Source organism: Motacilla alba, chromosome 8, assembly GCF_015832195.1.
Source record: "Motacilla alba alba isolate MOTALB_02 chromosome 8, Motacilla_alba_V1.0_pri, whole genome shotgun sequence".
Taxonomy (NCBI): domain Eukaryota; kingdom Metazoa; phylum Chordata; class Aves; order Passeriformes; family Motacillidae; genus Motacilla; species Motacilla alba.
In genome coordinates, this window is record NC_052023.1 from 23380487 (window position 1) to 23398046 (window position 17560).

General features: G+C 42.2%; 1 protein-coding gene across 3 annotated transcripts in view; it reads left to right on the forward strand.

Annotated features, from left to right (window-relative positions):
• The window catches only part of DHX9 (DExH-box helicase 9), a 28219-nt gene that overhangs the window by 6004 nt on the left and 4655 nt on the right, over positions 1-17560 (forward strand). For 2 of the 3 annotated variants that reach the window (XM_038144529.1, XM_038144526.1), the window contains exons 6-24: positions 2184-2230; positions 2639-2772; positions 3426-3515; positions 3610-3771; positions 5096-5173; positions 5494-5685; positions 6306-6447; positions 7064-7146; positions 8265-8421; positions 8593-8693; positions 9288-9501; positions 9698-9792; positions 9940-10013; positions 10644-10796; positions 12170-12330; positions 13914-14025; positions 14649-14810; positions 14908-15035; positions 16132-16361. In XM_038144529.1, the coding sequence (XP_038000457.1) occupies positions 2184-2230; positions 2639-2772; positions 3426-3515; positions 3610-3771; positions 5096-5173; positions 5494-5685; positions 6306-6447; positions 7064-7146; positions 8265-8421; positions 8593-8693; positions 9288-9501; positions 9698-9792; positions 9940-10013; positions 10644-10796; positions 12170-12330; positions 13914-14025; positions 14649-14810; positions 14908-15035; positions 16132-16361 (2515 nt within the window). Of the gene's footprint in view, positions 1-820; positions 949-2183; positions 2231-2638; positions 2773-3425; positions 3516-3609; positions 3772-5095; positions 5174-5493; positions 5686-6305; positions 6448-7063; positions 7147-8264; positions 8422-8592; positions 8694-9287; positions 9502-9697; positions 9793-9939; positions 10014-10643; positions 10797-12169; positions 12331-13913; positions 14026-14648; positions 14811-14907; positions 15036-16131; positions 16362-17560 lie in introns of those variants that run through there. The other variant, XM_038144527.1, reaches the window with a different exon arrangement.

A 17560-nucleotide genomic window follows, 5' to 3' on the forward strand; every position in this document is an offset into this window, starting at 1 on the left:
AACTTTGAATATGCTGCGACATTGTAGCTTAGGGATTATTTGTGTTGCTCATTTTTTGTTGCAGCTTCTGCAGCATTAAATTCCGTGTATATAAATTTATCTAGTCTTGAGCAGAATGAAATTGTACTGATGGCAGTATGTTTCTCAGCCTGGCTGTTGTTCTCCTGGAGTGCATTTCAGAGTTTCCCATGTACTTTTTTTAAGGGAAACGTGTGTGGATTGCCCTGGATGGAATGGCAGAAGGGGCTATTCACTACCTGCTGCAATAGATCAAATAGGCATGAAACAATCCTAACATGTTGTAGGGCTCATTGAGGGACTGTTGGATTTAATCCTTTTGGTGTGTGTAACAGGAGAGAGATGCTTTTGGAGTTTTAAGGGCATAATAAAGTTTAGGTTGTTGGGTTTTTTAAAGAAATACCAGTTGTCGTGCATCTTGCCAATCTGTTTTGGGGATTTTTTGAGGTAATGATCAGGGATATAGATTATAACAGATGTGTCAGCCATGCTCTCAGAGGTTTGTGGTCAATTAACCATACTCGTGGTCTGAGAACTTAGTAATAGCTGGAAAATTTGAATTTGGAAACTTTACCTATGGTAGGAGGGTATAAGTTGTAAATATAAAGATGACTGTCCTAAAACACAAAGCGTGAGCTCATGTTAAGGGATGGGATGTGGCTTTTCTGTGTTGGGATGCCTGTGCCTCCTTCTGTTCCTGCTGAAGACCTACACCACAGACCTGTGCTGCTGAGGCTGGACTAGGGAATCATGTGGGATTCTGCTGCAAACTGATTTCTGGTGTTGCTGTTCTCCCCTCAGGTGGAGGAGAATGAGATTGAATGCTGACTGTAGGCCTGGCTGAGAAACATACTGTCATCGGTGTCTTAGGTGGCTGTTGTGTCCCTGAGAGCCAGTGGCCTTCCACCCCTGAAGCCACTGTGCCTGAAGGTCAGTTCACTGCTAGCACAGGAAGGAGGGCTAACCTGAAATTGAAATCACTCACTTAACCTTTTTTATTGTTTGTTTACAGCAAAAATTGAAGGATGCAGGTGCAAGGCACAGCCTCCACCTGTGCAAATGCCAAGCCCTAGTTTCCAAAGAGGATCTCAGTCCAATAAATTCCAGTCATGCACCTTGGGTCACATTTGCCAGTTTAAATCCTGTCTTACAAGAATTCAGCTTTAATATTTCGTATGGCAAATACAGGCTTAGGTTTGGGACTCTTAAAAACATGGGTCGTGATTTCTATTCTCCTCTGCTGAGGGATTTTTTTTAAGCCTGAATTCTTCCCTGTGAGGGTGGTGAGACCCTGGGATAGGTTGCCCAGAGCAACTGTGGCTGCCCCATCCCTGAAAGTGTTCAAGGCCAGGTTGGATGGGGCTTGGAGCAAGCTGGAGCAGTGGAAAGTATCCCTGCCCAGGGGATTGGAATGAGATGGTCAAGATCCCTTCCAACCCAAAGCATTCCATGATTCTGTGATGCCAGTTAACCTTTAACTGAACTGGTTACATGTCTACTAAGCAACCTTTTGGGTTTGCTACCAGAGTTACCCTTGAGTAACTATTACTCTGTTACTCAAGTTTTGCTGTTTCTAGAATATGGCAATAAGGGAATGGAAATTCGTGCAAATTCAAATATTCTGTCTCCTGTTCAGATAAGTACCATGTTTTTGACTATATGACCTGATTTGGTTCTGTTTATGCTCTGAGCTGATCAAGTGTGTGGCAAAAAGCAGAGGAGCTGTGTTAAATGTTGTATCTAGTCATTAAACACAGGCTGTTAGTGGGTTACATTAGGGTTATACTGATACTAATGTGGGATACAGTTAATGGTACATTGGGATACATGTTCATGTTACATCCCACCTGCTTTATTGCTGTTGCCTTAAACTTGGACAGCTCAGAGCATATTTCCTAATAATGTGGCTGTAAATTTCAGTGCTGAACAGTGGCATGTTCAGAACTCTTCTTAGCAAATGTACTGGTTCTGGTGATGACAGGTCTGTTACCTAGTGCCTTGGGGTTAAAGGGACTAAAAGCAGTAATGCTTTACCTTGGTCATTGGTGAATTGAGACCTCTGACTGAGGACAGAGATCTTTGTCTAAAAATATTGGAAAGACTAAGTATGTTTGCAGTGTCAGCTATTGATAGTTGTACCTTTGTGTTCTTTCTTTCTCTTGCAGGAGCTTTAATGCAGAAATGAACATTTATGTGAGGCAGCTGGGCAGAAGTAAGTGCTCCTATTTAATTTTTAACTTAGCAAGAGATGGGTGTTGGTATAGAGGAACATTTGTGGGTACAGAGTTTATTATAGTTATGTGTTGGAGCCACTTCCAGAGGTAAAGGATCATTTGTGTGATGTTGCTGGGTGGCATTGGGCAGCCATACTTCCTTAGGCACTGAATGCAGAAAAACTTCAAAGGACTTAGCAGTAAAGTAACATCACACAGCCAGTGTGAGCTGGGCAATGGAGGGGCCTGGCTGGGTTTTATGTTGGAATTCTGGATTTATCAAGATTTGAGACTGTCCATGAAACCTGGTCTGAGTGTACAGTCGGAGAGCCCAGTTCAGAGTAGTGTCTGCTGTGGAAGCTGCTTGACTCCTCTGCTGCTACAGCTCTGACCTTTGTGTGCTGCAGGGATTTTCAGTCGTGAGCACGGATCAAACAAAAAGCTGGCAGCACAGTCCTGTGCCCTTTCCCTGGTCAGACAGCTCTACCATCTTGGTGTCATTGAGCCTTACTCTGGGCAGACAAAGAAGAAAGGAGAATCGGTGAGTTTGGCAGGAGGGACAGGAATTATTGCTTTCATTTTGTAACACAGAAGCACTCTCAAACAGGAGTGAGTTAAGAGTTTGCTCTCCATATTTAACATCTTACAAGTTATTAATAATTTTTATTCTTTAGCAATTGTTTCTGTTCTGGTGAGTGATTCGGATCAGAAATACAAATTCATGTGATTGGAACAGTAACTAATTTTACATTGTATTAAATGATACAGGATTTGTGAGAAATGCTGTTTTCAGTATAATTTTTCTACAAGCTTGAATATTTCTGTTTAGGCTGGCTGTTTGGATTAATTATCTGTCACACGAGCATTTTCTGGCAATTCAAATATATATATATATATATATATATATATATATATATATATATACACACATACCAAGGAATATGGGTATTTTGTTGCAAGTTTGGGAACGTGTTCCCCTGAAATTAAACTCAGATATTTAAAAATAGCCTACAAATCCTTATTCAATGAAAAGTTGGCAAAACATTCCAAGAGTGTGGATGCTGAACTGACGATGCTCTTTGGCCTTGTTTCATGAGGAGGTGTTTGATGATTCACCTGTAGTAGCCCACAGTTCTGGCTTCCAGTGCCTGTCTTTTTGTGTATAATAACATGTAGTTTTTAAATATTTCCTAGCTGGAGCCCTATGAGGTGTCGCTGTCTCCTGACTTAGAAAATCATCTGCAAAAGACCGTACGGGAACTGTCCCTGGAGATCGTGCCTTTGGTGAGTGTGTGCTTCAATACTCCAAGTATGGATCATCACACCTGCTCATTTAATCATTTATCTGTCTTTGCCCACTCTGCTTTTGGATTTATAGCCTGAAGATCCCAGTAATCCAGTTCTGATCAACGTTGGAAAGTTGGCCCATTTCGAACCGTCGCAGAGACAAAGTCAGATGGGAGTTGTTCCCTGGTCACCACCTCATTCCAACTGGAACCCTTGGACTGGCTGCAATATTGATGAGGGTCCGCTGGCAAATGTAAGACAGCTTAAAAAATGGATCTGTTGCTTGATTTCCCCATGCTTCCAGAACTTCTAAATGCTTCTCCCCCACCAGGATTTAAAGTATGAGCTGTTTCAAAGGAGAAGACAGTCCACTGATTAAATTTATTCCCTTCTTGACCTGGAGGCAGAGTTCTTTGTGTTTACTTCATGTGTTATCAGGTCTTGACCAGCACTGTCTTGAGTGTCCCAACTCTCTGCTTTGTTTCACCTTTTGTCTGCAATCGTGCAACCCATACAAAGTTGATAATTAAAATTACAAGGGAGGTTCATGGGCATGTCATTTATAATTCTCTGGCCTCTCTTTCCCATAATTCCACGCTCAGACCCTTGTTCTGGGAGGAGAAACTGCTCCAAGCCAGTGCCACTACACAAACAACCAACTTCCTTACTTTTTGTCATTTCTAGTCCCATTCAGCACAGAAGAAATGAAAAGCAACAGTGTGGCATGTTAAAATGAAGGAGAAGGGAAAGAATTACTGCTTTGCCAAGTTCAGAGGGTAATTTGGTCTGACTGGAATAAATTGATCAGAAGAGACTCTCAGGGCAGGAACTTGATTTTCCTACAACATTCAGATTGCTTATGGCCAAAATAATAATTTAATTATTTCTCTACTGGAGTTTTTTCCATAAATTACATTAATTTAGTATTGATTGTTATTTATTGATTTTTTTAAATTATAAGGAAGTAATGTAAATTTAGCTGTTGCTGCATGAAATACCTAACCAATATGGACATTGCAAATTGAGCTGGTTTCAAATCTCTCCAGGATTTACCTGTGCTAGTTCTGACTGGAACAGCTGACTTATTAGCCCTAAAAACAACTAGCCTTTTGGTACCAAATTTGCATTACTTCAGATTTCTTTTGCAGTTGTTAGACAGGGTTTGCCTTATGAATTCTCCTCAAACTTATACCTTTTCAGCTACTGTTTAAAGGGTGGCTTTGTGTTTACATTAGGTCATTACTTATATTAAAAACTCCTGTTTAAATAATCTTCTGCTCGGCTTGCTGCTGAACAGAGTGTGTTTCTCAAGTGGTCCAAGTGTTTCAGTTTAAACAATTGTTCTTTTCCGTGCTCTCGGTCTTTCTGAGAGACCTCTTAGGAGATGAATGTTTGATACACTGGAATAGTGAAATAAAACATCTCAGAGGCATAAGTGGTTTCAGGGAGTTATGCAGGAGACAATGCTTTAGGGATATTTGGGATCACAAGGTTGGTGTGACTGATCCGTTCCTGAAGTTAGGATGCAGGTAAGAAGAGGGGTCAAAAAGCCTCCAAACGATGTCTTGCACTTGCAGCTGACTCCGGAGCAAATCAGCGCGGATCTGAGAAGTGATTTCATGTACCGTCTGGAGCAGGATCAGGAATTACAGAGGGTAAGTGTGGCTCCTGTCCCCTGTCATCCTCGCGCCGGGCTCTGCGTTTTCCAGCAGGGCTTGAACGTAACACCAAGTGTAAAAGGCTGGGCTTCAGCACAAATACACAGCACGTTTTCAGGAGTGCTGGATGTTCCACCGGGGTGAATGTGGGGGTGAGGTGTGCTGTGCCAGGAAAAAGTACAAACTATGGCCTGTTCTTTGGCAGTTTTTCCTTTGGGTAAGGGAAAAGTGTGGAAGAGTGAGGCAAAATATAGATGTGGAGCAGAAGAGGCTGAGTTTTGGAGATTTTGGAAGTGTCCTGGACACTTTTTTTCCAGATCCAAGAAGAGAGGGAGGCTTTACCTGTGAAGAATTTTGAAAGTGAAATTCTGGACGCAATCCATCACAATTCTGTTGTTGTCATCCGTGGTGCCACTGGTTGTGGCAAAACCACTCAAGTGCCCCAGTACATCCTGGATGAGTACATCAGAACCAATCAAGCTGCTGAGTGCAACATAGTGGTGACACAGGTGAGGAATGTGTGGCCACTGCTGTTCTGTGTTGGATATAAGAAATCACCTGTTGGTTAGGATAAAATTACAGAACCATGGAATGTTTGGGGTTGGAAGGGACCTTAAAGCTCCTCTTGTTCCAACATCCTTCCATGGTCAGCAATGCCATCCACTGGACGACATTGCTCCAAGCCCCATCCAACCTGGCCCTGAAGGGGATTGAAGGATGTGTTGAGGAACCTCTTATGATTGCAGGACATGGTTCATAAAGATGCTTCCTCTGCAATATAAGTAGGAGAAACCTCAGCATCATATGTCTTTTCATTTGGAATGTTATTCTTGCATGGATTTACAGTTTGGATAACCTGGTTTGAACCTTGCCCAGGTGAAAACTCTCAGCAGATCAAGGGGAAATTATTTGGGAAATAGCAGCTGGTAGTTGCTATAAATCCTTATATCCTTCCTTTGTGAAAAATCCCCAGTGCTGTTACAATATTTTTGCTTAACGATTACATTGTAGAGAAATCTCAGGACAGGAAACCTGTAGCATTTAGGATTTCCTTTATCACTTTCAGTGGTATTGTGATAAATTTCTAAAACCTCTTCATTAAGTCAGGGAAATCTTTTGCCTCCCTCAGCCCCGGCGGATCAGCGCAGTTTCCGTAGCGGAGCGTGTGTCCTACGAGCGGGGGGAAGAGCCTGGCCAGAGCTGTGGGTACAGCGTGAGGTTCGAGTCTGTGCTCCCTCGGCCGCACGCCAGCATCATGTTCTGCACTGTAGGTCTGTATTGCTTCCTTATGTTTGGATCTTATCGTGGGTCTGAGCTCTGAGTTAGCAGCAAAAGCAGAAATATGGTTAGATTGAAATGTTTATAAAGTCTGCTTAGAAGACTGAAAGGGTTTTTTGGATAAAAGTTTGCTGACATGCCATTGGGCAAAGAAAAATAAATATTTTTTGTTCAGAAATCTGATAATTATGTGTTTAAAAAAAGACTGGATGTGGCACTTGGTGCCATGATCTAGTTGAGGTGTTAGAACATGGGTTGAACTCGATGATCTTAAAGGTCTCTTCCAACCTAGAAATTCTGTGATTCTGTGTGATAATACAGGTCTGATAGCACACAGAAATAATTCCATGAAGAGAGAAAATTGTCATACACTGATTGTCCTTAAAAGACAGAAAGGGAAACAGCACTGGGTGGGAAAGATGGAAGAGTCTCTCTTGTGGTAATGCCTTCATGGCCTTGCCATCACTTGTACAAAGGAAAGCATGGCAATTAGAGGGGGGGTTGGAAAAGGGGCTGTGCAGCCTGCACACTTCCTGATTTTTAAACCAGGGGCTGGGAGGGGGAAGGTTGAACTGTTACATGAACATTTACCTTCTGTCTCTGGTTTAGGTGTTCTTCTGAGAAAGGTTGAGACTGGGATCCGCGGCATTAGTCATGTGATTGTTGATGAGATCCATGAGAGAGACATTAATGTGAGTTAGCTGGTGATGACAATTCTACTCTCTATATGCTTCTGTTCTGTTTAACTTCTGTATGTGTTTGTGTGTAGTAGCCAACCTGTGAGAGGAAACTGTGTCTTAGTGAGTGTCAGATGTGTGAGTTTTCCTTCTTTGATAAGATTTTTAGAACTCTGGGTTATTCCTTATCTAAGTAGCAGAGCAAGGACCTGTGCTTCCTTGTTGCCCTCTGACTGTTCTCCTGTTAGGATCCCCTGTGTCCTGGTCCTCTCTGGAAAATGGAACACCACAGTGCAAACACATCTCGTCCAAGTGGGGGAGCACGCTGAATGACACTGTTATTTCGGAGTGCTGTTTTTACTGACACTGTTGTATTACTGGTGGTATTCACAGAACCTGCGGTCTTGATAGTGATACATTCAAATTCAGGGTTTACATGAAGTAAAATACAAGCTGATGATAGAATTAGGAGATTTATATAATTTGAAATGGCAACCATTTTCTGTTCCCTTGATTATTCTCTATAGTTTCAGCTTTGTCATACCAAAAGTGAGAGAAACCGTGAAGTTCTGACATGTTAAGGTTGTTTGGACAGAATTTGGGGACTCATTTGAATAAAACTGCCACACAAATTTTTCTGATGCATCTCTTCATCTATTAAATGTATGTTAACAATGTAAAATACGAGTTTGGAAATTGTGAGTGAGATTGGAATTTTGTCTGTTGAGCTAAGTGCATGCCTAACTGTATGGCAGAGCTAGATAAATGCCATATTTAAGCAGAACTACAAACATCACACACACCTGCACTGAGTAATTCCTATTTATTTTATGAATTATGGCTACTTTATATGTAAGCCAAGTGTAAAAATACCTGGGGTTGTGATACATTGTTAGGAAGGAAGCAAACTATTTTTGTAGAAAAAAAAAACCTTTACACTGGGAATCCTAAAACCCGAGGCATGGCAGTAGTTTTAAAATACAGCACTGACAACTGTGTCTGGTTTTAGAACACTTCTGCTCTACTTGTTACATCTCTAGCTCATTAAATGTGTAATTCCTTCTGGTTTCTTGGGAAGACACTACTTTTTATAGCTGTGAAGTTAATGATGCTCCTATTCTCTTTCTCTGCAGACTGACTTCCTTTTGGTGGTGCTGAGGGATGTCGTTCAGGTGTATCCTGAGATCAGGGTTGTCCTCATGTCTGCCACCATTGATACCAGTATGTTTTGTGAATACTTCTTCAACTGTCCCATCATCGAGGTCTATGGCAGAACCTTTCCTGTCCAAGGTAAATCCTTGGTTGTGCTTCCAGAAACTGCTTGAGTTTTTATCAATCTTGCATTCATACTCTGAAACATCCTGGTTTATTTCAGGAGACTCTTGAGAAGTGGTGTAAAGACTTATGTTCCCTTGCACAGGATTCCAGCAGTCAGTCCTTATCATTTGTCTGTCCTTGCAGATTATTTTCTGGAAGATTGTATTCAAATGACTCAGTTTGTCCCTCCACCCAAGGAAAAGAAGAAGAAAGAGAAGGATGAAGAAGGTGGTGAAGATGATGATGTATGTTTGAATTTTAATATGAGAAATTAAACAAGGGCCATTTTCAGTACTCCAGCTTGAGTGTAATTCATTTGGCTCTGTTGAAGTGAAACATCTCTAGCTGCTTTCCTATTATTAATATATGAGATCGCTGTTAACTTCAGCAGTGGAACTAAATTTTCTTGTTGCCCTTGTAAATTGAAGAATTTCTTTTTCATTGAAGCTAAGGTTCTCGTGTTTTGTCAAACTGCTTCTCTTTAAAGCTAAAACTGCAATGCTTTTGAGAGTGAAGTTTAGTAACCTTGGGAGAAGAAATAGAGAAATATGAGCTTGGTGGTACCTTCTTAGGGTGAAAATATAGATTCTGTCCCTTCTTCTCTTGCAGTTGATATTGTCAATGCTTACATACATTGTCAAGAAAATAACAGTTTTATTCAACTTTTAATTTTGAAACTTTTGTTTGGGCCACTTCATTGAAATCTCTTTTTAATGGCCATTTTTTCTTGAAAGGCATCTACCCACATATTTGATTTTCTTATTTGCCTGGCCAGCCAGTCTCTGTAGTTTGAGTAAATTAATTTATATGATTTCCTTTGTGGTATTTTTCTTTTGTAGGCCAACTGCAACCTTATTTGCAGCGATGAATATGGCCCAGAAACAAAGCACTCCATGGCTCAGCTGAACGAGAGAGAAACCTCTTTTGAACTCATTGAGGCTCTGCTGATTTATATCAGGACTCTGAATGTCCCAGGAGCTGTCCTTGTTTTCTTGCCTGGCTGGAACTTAATCTATACAATGCAGAAGCATCTAGAAATGAACCCACGCTTTGGTACAAGCAGCTGTTTTGTTATATTTTATTTTTTCCCAAGGAAACTACTGACTGAGTGAAGATGGGAGTTGGATGGGTGGCTTAGGGACGTAATTAGTTGTGAGAGTGAATGGCCAGAAATTTTTATGTTGTGGGAAGAAGAAATGAGATTGACATAGTAGGAGTAGTTACCAACCTTTTTGTATTCCTGTTGTAGGAGGCCACCAGTACAGGATTTTACCTCTGCATTCCCAGGTTCCTCTGGACGAGCAGCGTCGAGTGTTTGATCCTGTGCCTCCTGGGGTGACCAAAGTATGGAGCCTTCTCTCTGTGCAGTTCCCTTGTGCTTCTGGGGAACGTATTGCTGACTTCTTTAATAAATTCTGTAGTTTATCTTGCTGGGCATTACCAGCTTTTTCAAACTAAATAACATCACTTTGCATTTCCTGGTTTTTATAGGTTATTTTATCTACCAGTATTGCCGAGACCAGCATTACCATCAATGACGTGGTCTTTGTTATCGACTCTTGCAAGTGAGTTCATGAAGCAGCTTTTTGTTTCATAAACCCTACCCTTGGGAATGCAGAAGAGGTTTTGGGAGTGCACAGAAGTGCCTTGTGTTCCCATGCTCCCTGAGCTGAGTTTGAGGATTCTGACTCCCTCAGGACAAATCAGCATTGTCTTTAGTTGGTCAGCAGAGTGACACACCATGCTGGCATCTCAGGGGACTGGGTTGGTCACGCTGGTACTATTCATGTGAGGTGTCACTGGGTCTCCACACCAATTTGGTAGACGTCATCTGCCAAAGGAGTTTTACAAACTCTCAGTGTCTGGCTGATGATAAAGAGGAAGGTTTTTGTAGTCTGTTACAGTTCCTGCCTCACTGTGCATGCTCTCTGGGAAAACTACACACAGAGAGCTCATGAATTCATGCGAATTTTTTGCTTTTTGGACAGTTGTGAGAACATTATTCTGTGCAATAGTTTGGGGCACTGCTTTTGAAAGAGTGTGATGCTTTAGTTTCCAGACTGGTGCCTGACTAACACAAACCAGGGATGGTTGGCTTCTTAAAAGCAGTGTGGCTGCAAGCCATAAAATAGGAACTGATTTGGCAGGGCTTAAGATGGAGGATGTGATCTTTAGTGGTGTTTTTCCTGTAACAGGCAAAAAGTGAAGCTGTTCACTGCTCACAACAACATGACAAACTATGCCACGGTCTGGGCATCAAAAACCAATCTGGAGCAGCGGAAAGGCAGAGCTGGGCGCGTGCGAGCTGGGTTCTGTTTCCATTTGTGCAGCAGAGCTCGCTTTGAGAGGTGAGGCTGTGGTCTTCAAAAATACCCTCAGGGAATTCTCCCAGAACTGTTGGGTCCTGCTTTGGGTCCAACTGGGGAAATCATTGCAGAAAGCACAGAGAGGAGATGGATGATGTTGGCTCAGAAAAAAATATACATATGTTATGCTTTTACCCATAGTATGAGGTGGACACATAGTTCATGATTTTAGTAGTAAGAGTGTCACTGCAACCTACCAAACTTCTTGAGAAGGGAGCAGTACTGCTTGGGAATTGAGGCAAGGAAAAGAGCTTTGTAATGAGGACAAGGCTCTAGTCTGCCTTCAAAGAGTGGGGGCACCTGGCATTGCCATGTAATAGGCCATTTTGTCATGAGAATGGTAAAAAGCCGGGATGGCAGATGTTAGTTTTCTCTCCATCCCCATTCCATGGCCAGGAAGCCCTTTCATGGTGCTCTAGCATGTTCCCTGTTGCTGAAACTTTTGACCTCTCTGCCAGACTGTTTGTCCATTACTAGAGCCTTGTAAATCTCTTTGCTGGTTGGAGAAGGCAACACAGCTGTTAGATGTTAGGTCTTATCTCTCTCCTGGAAGTTTCAGTGCCCCTTTCTCTGGCTGTTACAGCATAGCTGTGTTTTGATGTTCAACTTTTTGTTAACTCTTGAAAGCCTCAGTTGATCAAAAACTCTCATTGAATTTCTCAAATTTATTTAGATCTGTTGTTGAGTACAGTGCAATGATTTTAATTAGTAATTTTTGACAGGGAGCTGATTTTAGGCTACTGAAGTAATCATGGTTTTAACATTGCCTTCCTTCAGAGAATATAAACCTGAAATATACAAGTTCCTTGGTGCTTAAGAAAGCCTGTGTGTGGACTTGTACAGATAGTTTTCTGAGAGAAATCATCTAAATCTGGTGCCATCTGAATCAGGGTGTATCTGTTCAAGGTGTTTTGAAATCTTTTCCAGCTGCACTAGGAAAGTGCTTTTATGTAGAGCAGGCTGAAAGCAGCTTGTCTCTGAGGAGTATAAGAGCTTCCTTATCAGAGCAGGAGGGGATTGTGAAGGACAAATGCGGGGCTGGACACAGCCATGCTGCTACCTGTGCTCCAGCCCTGCAGGCTCTCTGTGGTCAGCTCATGCTCGAACCCACAGCGGGCAGTGGAGATGAGGGCACTATTCCCTCTGTATTCCCAGTGTAAATTTGCCCCAAAGGAGAATGGAGAAGTACAGAATTTTGTGGTAGAAGAGCCCAAGTTCCAGGAGCACAAAGAGAGTCGATGGGTTGGCTCAGAGATAGAGTTTACTTTGGAGGGCAGTGGTTTCTGCTGGTGGAATGACCCCTCATGGTGATCAAAGCCTGTGTTCAGAGAAATGGGACTTTGTTCTCATTCCAGACTTCAGACTCACATGACGCCCGAAATGTTTCGAACGCCCCTCCACGAAATCGCTTTGAGCATCAAGCTGCTGCGCCTGGGAGGCATCGGGCAGTTTCTGGCCAAAGCCATCGAGCCGCCCCCTCTGGACGCGGTGATTGAGGCAGAGCGCACGCTGAGAGGTACCCTCCTGTGTACGGGCTGTAATCCTGTGCAGTAATCCTGGCTAGTGGAGCTGCCTCCAGGTGCTCTTCCATGTATGTGATCTCTGACAAACGGCCTCACCGCCTCGGGGTGGATTGGTGGAGCACCGTGTTCTGGCTGACGCAGCAACCTGGAGGCATCGTGTGGGTGGCAGTGGCTTGTGCAGCTGAAGAAATACTTGAATTCCCAGTGGAATGTCATTCCTTTAAGAAACTTGAGCCTTCAAACTTGAGGCTTGTTTTCTTGTTTTACCAGTAAGTTATGTTAGCTTCCAGCTTCCTGTTTTCCAGCTGTGGCACTGCTGTGTTTGGCATAGACTCAGTCCAGTGCTTGAGGCATTAACAAAGCTTTTAGAAAAGTACTGAAAGACAGAGGTTGGTAGTTTATTAAATAATTACCACTTTTTACAGTTTTCTGACCCAGTATCTCAGATTTTGTCAAGAAATTAAATCTCCCGTTTATGAATCTCCATGAAAAACAAAAAAACTGCCACGTGGGTTAGGTTGTCTCCCCGCTCTCTTCAAGGAACTAGACTGTGAATAAAATAGAGCAGGGAAGAACTCTAAATTTGTGCTTTAGATGTAAAGTATGAAAGTGACCTCAAACCTCAGCACACTTTGTAAGTGTCACTAAATAAGCACTTCCTACAATTTTTAACAACGGAAATATCTATTTCATTGTTGATTTTATGGTAGAATTGTGTGCTGAGCCTAACTTGCTTGTATACAGGAGAGACCAGAATAAAAAAATATTGATGGGGATATGTAGTCACGTTTAATGACTTTCTGTTCTGAAAATTGAGCAAATAGCTCAATTTTGACACAAATAGCTGTGTCTGCAGGTGCCTCCATTTCCTGGATGACCTGTGATTTTTCAGTGCACGTACACTGCTAGTATGTTCTTAGGACAGTGAAACATATAATTCTTCAAAGTATTCTTTAGGCTTTTGGGTTCAGTAGATACCAAGAAAAATTGATTTTATGGTGGTCAAGGAATTCTTTGTGTTTCCTTTCCCATTTAATTGCTGAGGCTACAAAGCTTCTTTTTTATTTTATGTGAGGAAACCTTTGGTAGCTTTGAGGATGAATACAGGTGGTAATTTTCAGGTAATGGGAGGAGGAAAGGCAGGTAAAGCCTCAAGGAAGAGAGTCTGTGGTGTTCTCTTTTTGATGAAGAGGTTTCCTGTGATTTTGCAATGGCAATGAAGACTCCACAGCTGGTTGTGACAGGCAGAAGTTAGGTTAGATTCATTAGATAATAGATGGTTTAATAGTGTAAGAGGGGTTTGTACAGAAGCAAACTAGAAAGGAATGGGAAATTATGTGAATTACATTGTGATTATTCTAATTGCAAAGGAGGTAGTAAAAATTCTGTAAAGCTAAAGTAAAACTTGTCTGACCTCAAACCAGTTTTGAAAATCAGGTTGGCAACAGTGTAACCAACATTAAACTTAAATATGAGTGGGGTTCAGTTTAAGCACAACTATTAAAAGTGTGAATTTCTTATCTAAAGATTTCTGGGCTTAGCTAACTCTCTTTGATAACAAAGGATCTTGTTTCAGAGCTTGATGCCCTGGATTCCAATGATGAGTTGACACCTCTTGGAAGAATCCTGGCCAAACTTCCCATTGAACCTCGTCTGGGCAAGATGATGATCATGGGCTGTATTTTTTAGTAAGTTGAGTGGTCACAGTCATTATGTTCTTGTTTCTCTGAGTTCCTGAGCCTCTCACAAGAGAGTAAAACCAATATATCTAGATGAGCAACAAATGCTGCAGCTGGGGAGAGGTGACTGAATCTTCATGGGAGCAGAGAAGAAATAGCTTTCATTGTAGGCCATAAAGTAGTCATGAAATTCAGTTAAAGGCAAGACACCAGTGGAGGCTGAGTATTTCTGAACTAGGAGTGGGTATTGATATATATATATATACACCTAGGTATAACAGTGAACTAGAGGTGGGGAGATATGGAATTTTACAATGAGATAAGGAGAAAAATCAATCTCCACATTTTGCTTTAGTAGAAGATCTGTTCTTTGTTACTGTGGTGGCTGTAGGGTCCTGTGATTACTGTAGGGACCTTTTCACCAGAAGAAGGTGGTGTATGGATGGGGGGGGGCAGATAGGGCTAATTTAACATCCACTTCCAGGGAAGTGTTTCAGTGAAGAACTTTAGCAGATAAAGGCCAAATTCCTAGGGTCTCAAGCAGAGAAGTTTTCTCTGGTATCTGCAGCCTGCAGCAGGTGCTGGCAGCACTAACTCCGAATGATCCTGATCCCTTGTGTGGTTCCTTTCAGTGTGGGAGATGCTGTATGTACCATCTCTGCAGCTACCTGTTTCCCTGAACCTTTCATCAATGAAGGCAAACGCCTGGGTTATGTCCATAGGAATTTTGCTGGGACCAGGTATTCAGATCATGTTGCTTTGCTCTCTGTCTTCCAAGCCTGGGATGATGCAAGGTACGTTGTCTGGCACAGCAGGTGATGGGAGGTTACAGTGAACACAAGGTTTTCCTTGCCTTGGTCAGGCTTATAATTCCCTCTGTTTGTTTTTCAGAATGGGTGGTGAAGAAGCAGAGAAAAGATTTTGTGAACACAAAAGACTCAGCATGGCCACTCTTAGAATGACTTGGGAAGCAAAGGTCCAGCTAAAAGACATACTTATTAGTTCTGGCTTTCCTGAAGGTGATTCTGATAAAGTTCAATAGTTTAATGATTACATTTTCATTCTGAGAGGATAAATAAATAACCAGGATAATCTGTGTTGAGCACCCAAGCATAGGGGTGTATAGTGGATTTCCCATAACACTACTCCACTTTTACAGCTGCATTCAGGTGGAATTTTAGTGTTCTGTCCTAAAGTTGTTGTGGCTGTGGTGCAACATGGAGATTTTGGAGGTTGAGGTTAGAGCTGCAGGATTAAAAATTTATTAAACAGGTGTCCTTAGAGTGTTACCTCCCTGGCTTTCTTTCTCCTTCACTTGCTGCATCTCCAAAACATGCTGGCTGTTCTTTCCCCCTTCTTGCCATAGACCTTAGTGGGGAGTCTGTGTGATCTGAACAGTGCTCTGTTCTGTGACTTCCTGGGTTTGTGCTGCAGGAGGGATGTGCAGCAGTGTGCCAAAATATTCCATTTTCTAGAGAAAAAAAATTTTAAACTTGACCAGGTTCTGAAATTACCTGATGTTGCTGAGGAGCTCAGTGAAATGGCATGACTGCCTGGATTAAGCAGATGTTTATCTCCCTCCCTTTCCTTTTTTTTTTTTCCTCTTTAAATTTCTTTAATTTTTTTTCTCCTCTTGCTGTTACGGATAAACGCAGCAGTGATCCTAACTCTTTTTTTCTGGGCAAGATGACTTGAAAACAAGCCACCAGAGACCCTGGGGGAGATTTGTAACAAATGAACTAATAAAAACATCCATTTTAACCTCCCCAAAAGATCTGTCTCCAAAACAAATGCAGTAAACACACTTTGGTACAGCACATTCTGGGCAAACCCATTTCTCCTTGTTTTTGAAGAGTTTGGGAGAGGAAAATGCCTCTTTGTAGTAGTATTTTTCAGCTTTTCATTCTCCATTAAGAAATAAAAAATTGAATGTAGAACTTGAATGCTCTGAGTGCAGAGGTCATTGGAGATAACATCTAGCAGTTGATTCAATCAGAAAAGGCATTGATCCAGGATCCTAAACAGCTCTGCATTGATCCAGGATCCTAAATAGTTGTGTTGTGCTCTCCTTCATGTCCCATGGATTTGAGCCACTCCTCTGTTCTCTGCCAACAGAATGTTTGATGACTCAACCATTTAACAACACTGGCCCTGATAACAACCTGGATGTTGTAATCTCCCTGCTGGCTTTTGGGGTCTACCCCAATGTCTGCTACCACAAGGAGAAGAGGAAGATTCTTACCACTGAGGGGCACAATGCTCTCATCCACAAATCATCTGTCAACTGCCCTTTCAGCAGCCAGGACATCAAGTATCCATCACCCTTCTTCGTTTTTGGAGAGAAGGTAGAGACTTGGGGTTTATTCTTGATCATGTGCTACCAAATGGTTCAAGAGGCTCCTTTTGGCAAAGAAGTCATAAGAAAAAAACCTGACTGAAATATTTGGCTTGTTTTAGTGGGGAGGGATGGGGGTGTTGTTTGTTGGTTGGTTTTCTTTCCAGAAAGTAAATGCTATATGGTCCCGTTGTCACTTGGCCTCCTTATAACTTCCAGTCAACAACTTTCAGTAGAAGTAGAGGTGCACAGAAAGTTCCTGTGAGTTTTGTTACAACAGCAAGGTCATAGAGAAAGATCTAAATCATTATCTTCATTGACAGTTTGTCTTAGGAGCTCTTCCATGCTAATTAGGCATCAGAGAATTTTTATCCTTATCACTTCTGCTGCTTGTGAATCCAGGGAAAAAACAGGAACATGGAATATGGCAGTGGGGTGCTCCTGTTCTGACCTGTAGGTAGCTTGCCATCTCCTGAGGATAATTCACACTTCCTAAGCATCACCCAAAAGGTCTCCATGACCTTTTCATCCTGTGAATTTGATGTACATTCTGTGTGTGTCCATTGCACCCCCATGAGCTCTCCTGTGCTGCAGTGACAGCCATCGTGAACTCAGCTGCTTCTGCTCGAGGAGCAAAAGAAGGCAGTGCTTTTGTGTTGGTGATAACTGGAATTCCAAATCCTTTAGGCACAGGGATTTTGTCTTGACAGTCTGGAGTCCCAATCCATAGTTCAGAGCTGTGGTAAGGCTTTGCTGCTTCTTCACCCTTTGTATCAGGATTGCAGGAGGGTTAGACCTTTGGTCCACCTTGACCATCTCTCTCAAGTGAAATTCCCCTAAACCAAACAAAAGACTTTTGAGCTCAAAAAGTTTTGCTTTATTAAATAAAAGTACACACAGCAAATGAAGAGTGACTAAGATGGTGGCTTAAGAGAGGCTTAGACAGCACCTGGGTGAGGCTGGGATGCAGGAAGGATTTGTGTGCAGCTCTCTCCCTGCCTGTTAGGTACCTCTTGAGTTCCTCTTTAAACTGAGGGGCAGGAGCTATGCAGCAGGGCTGTTATCTCTGGCTTGATGTTGTTGAAGCTCAAGGTCAGGGTAACATGACACAGCAGTGACTGCATGGACATCTGGCAACTTCATGAGGAGGAGCCCACTAAAGCTTTTCATCACAGCCTCAGTAACTGAAGGGAGGGAAGAAAATTCAGA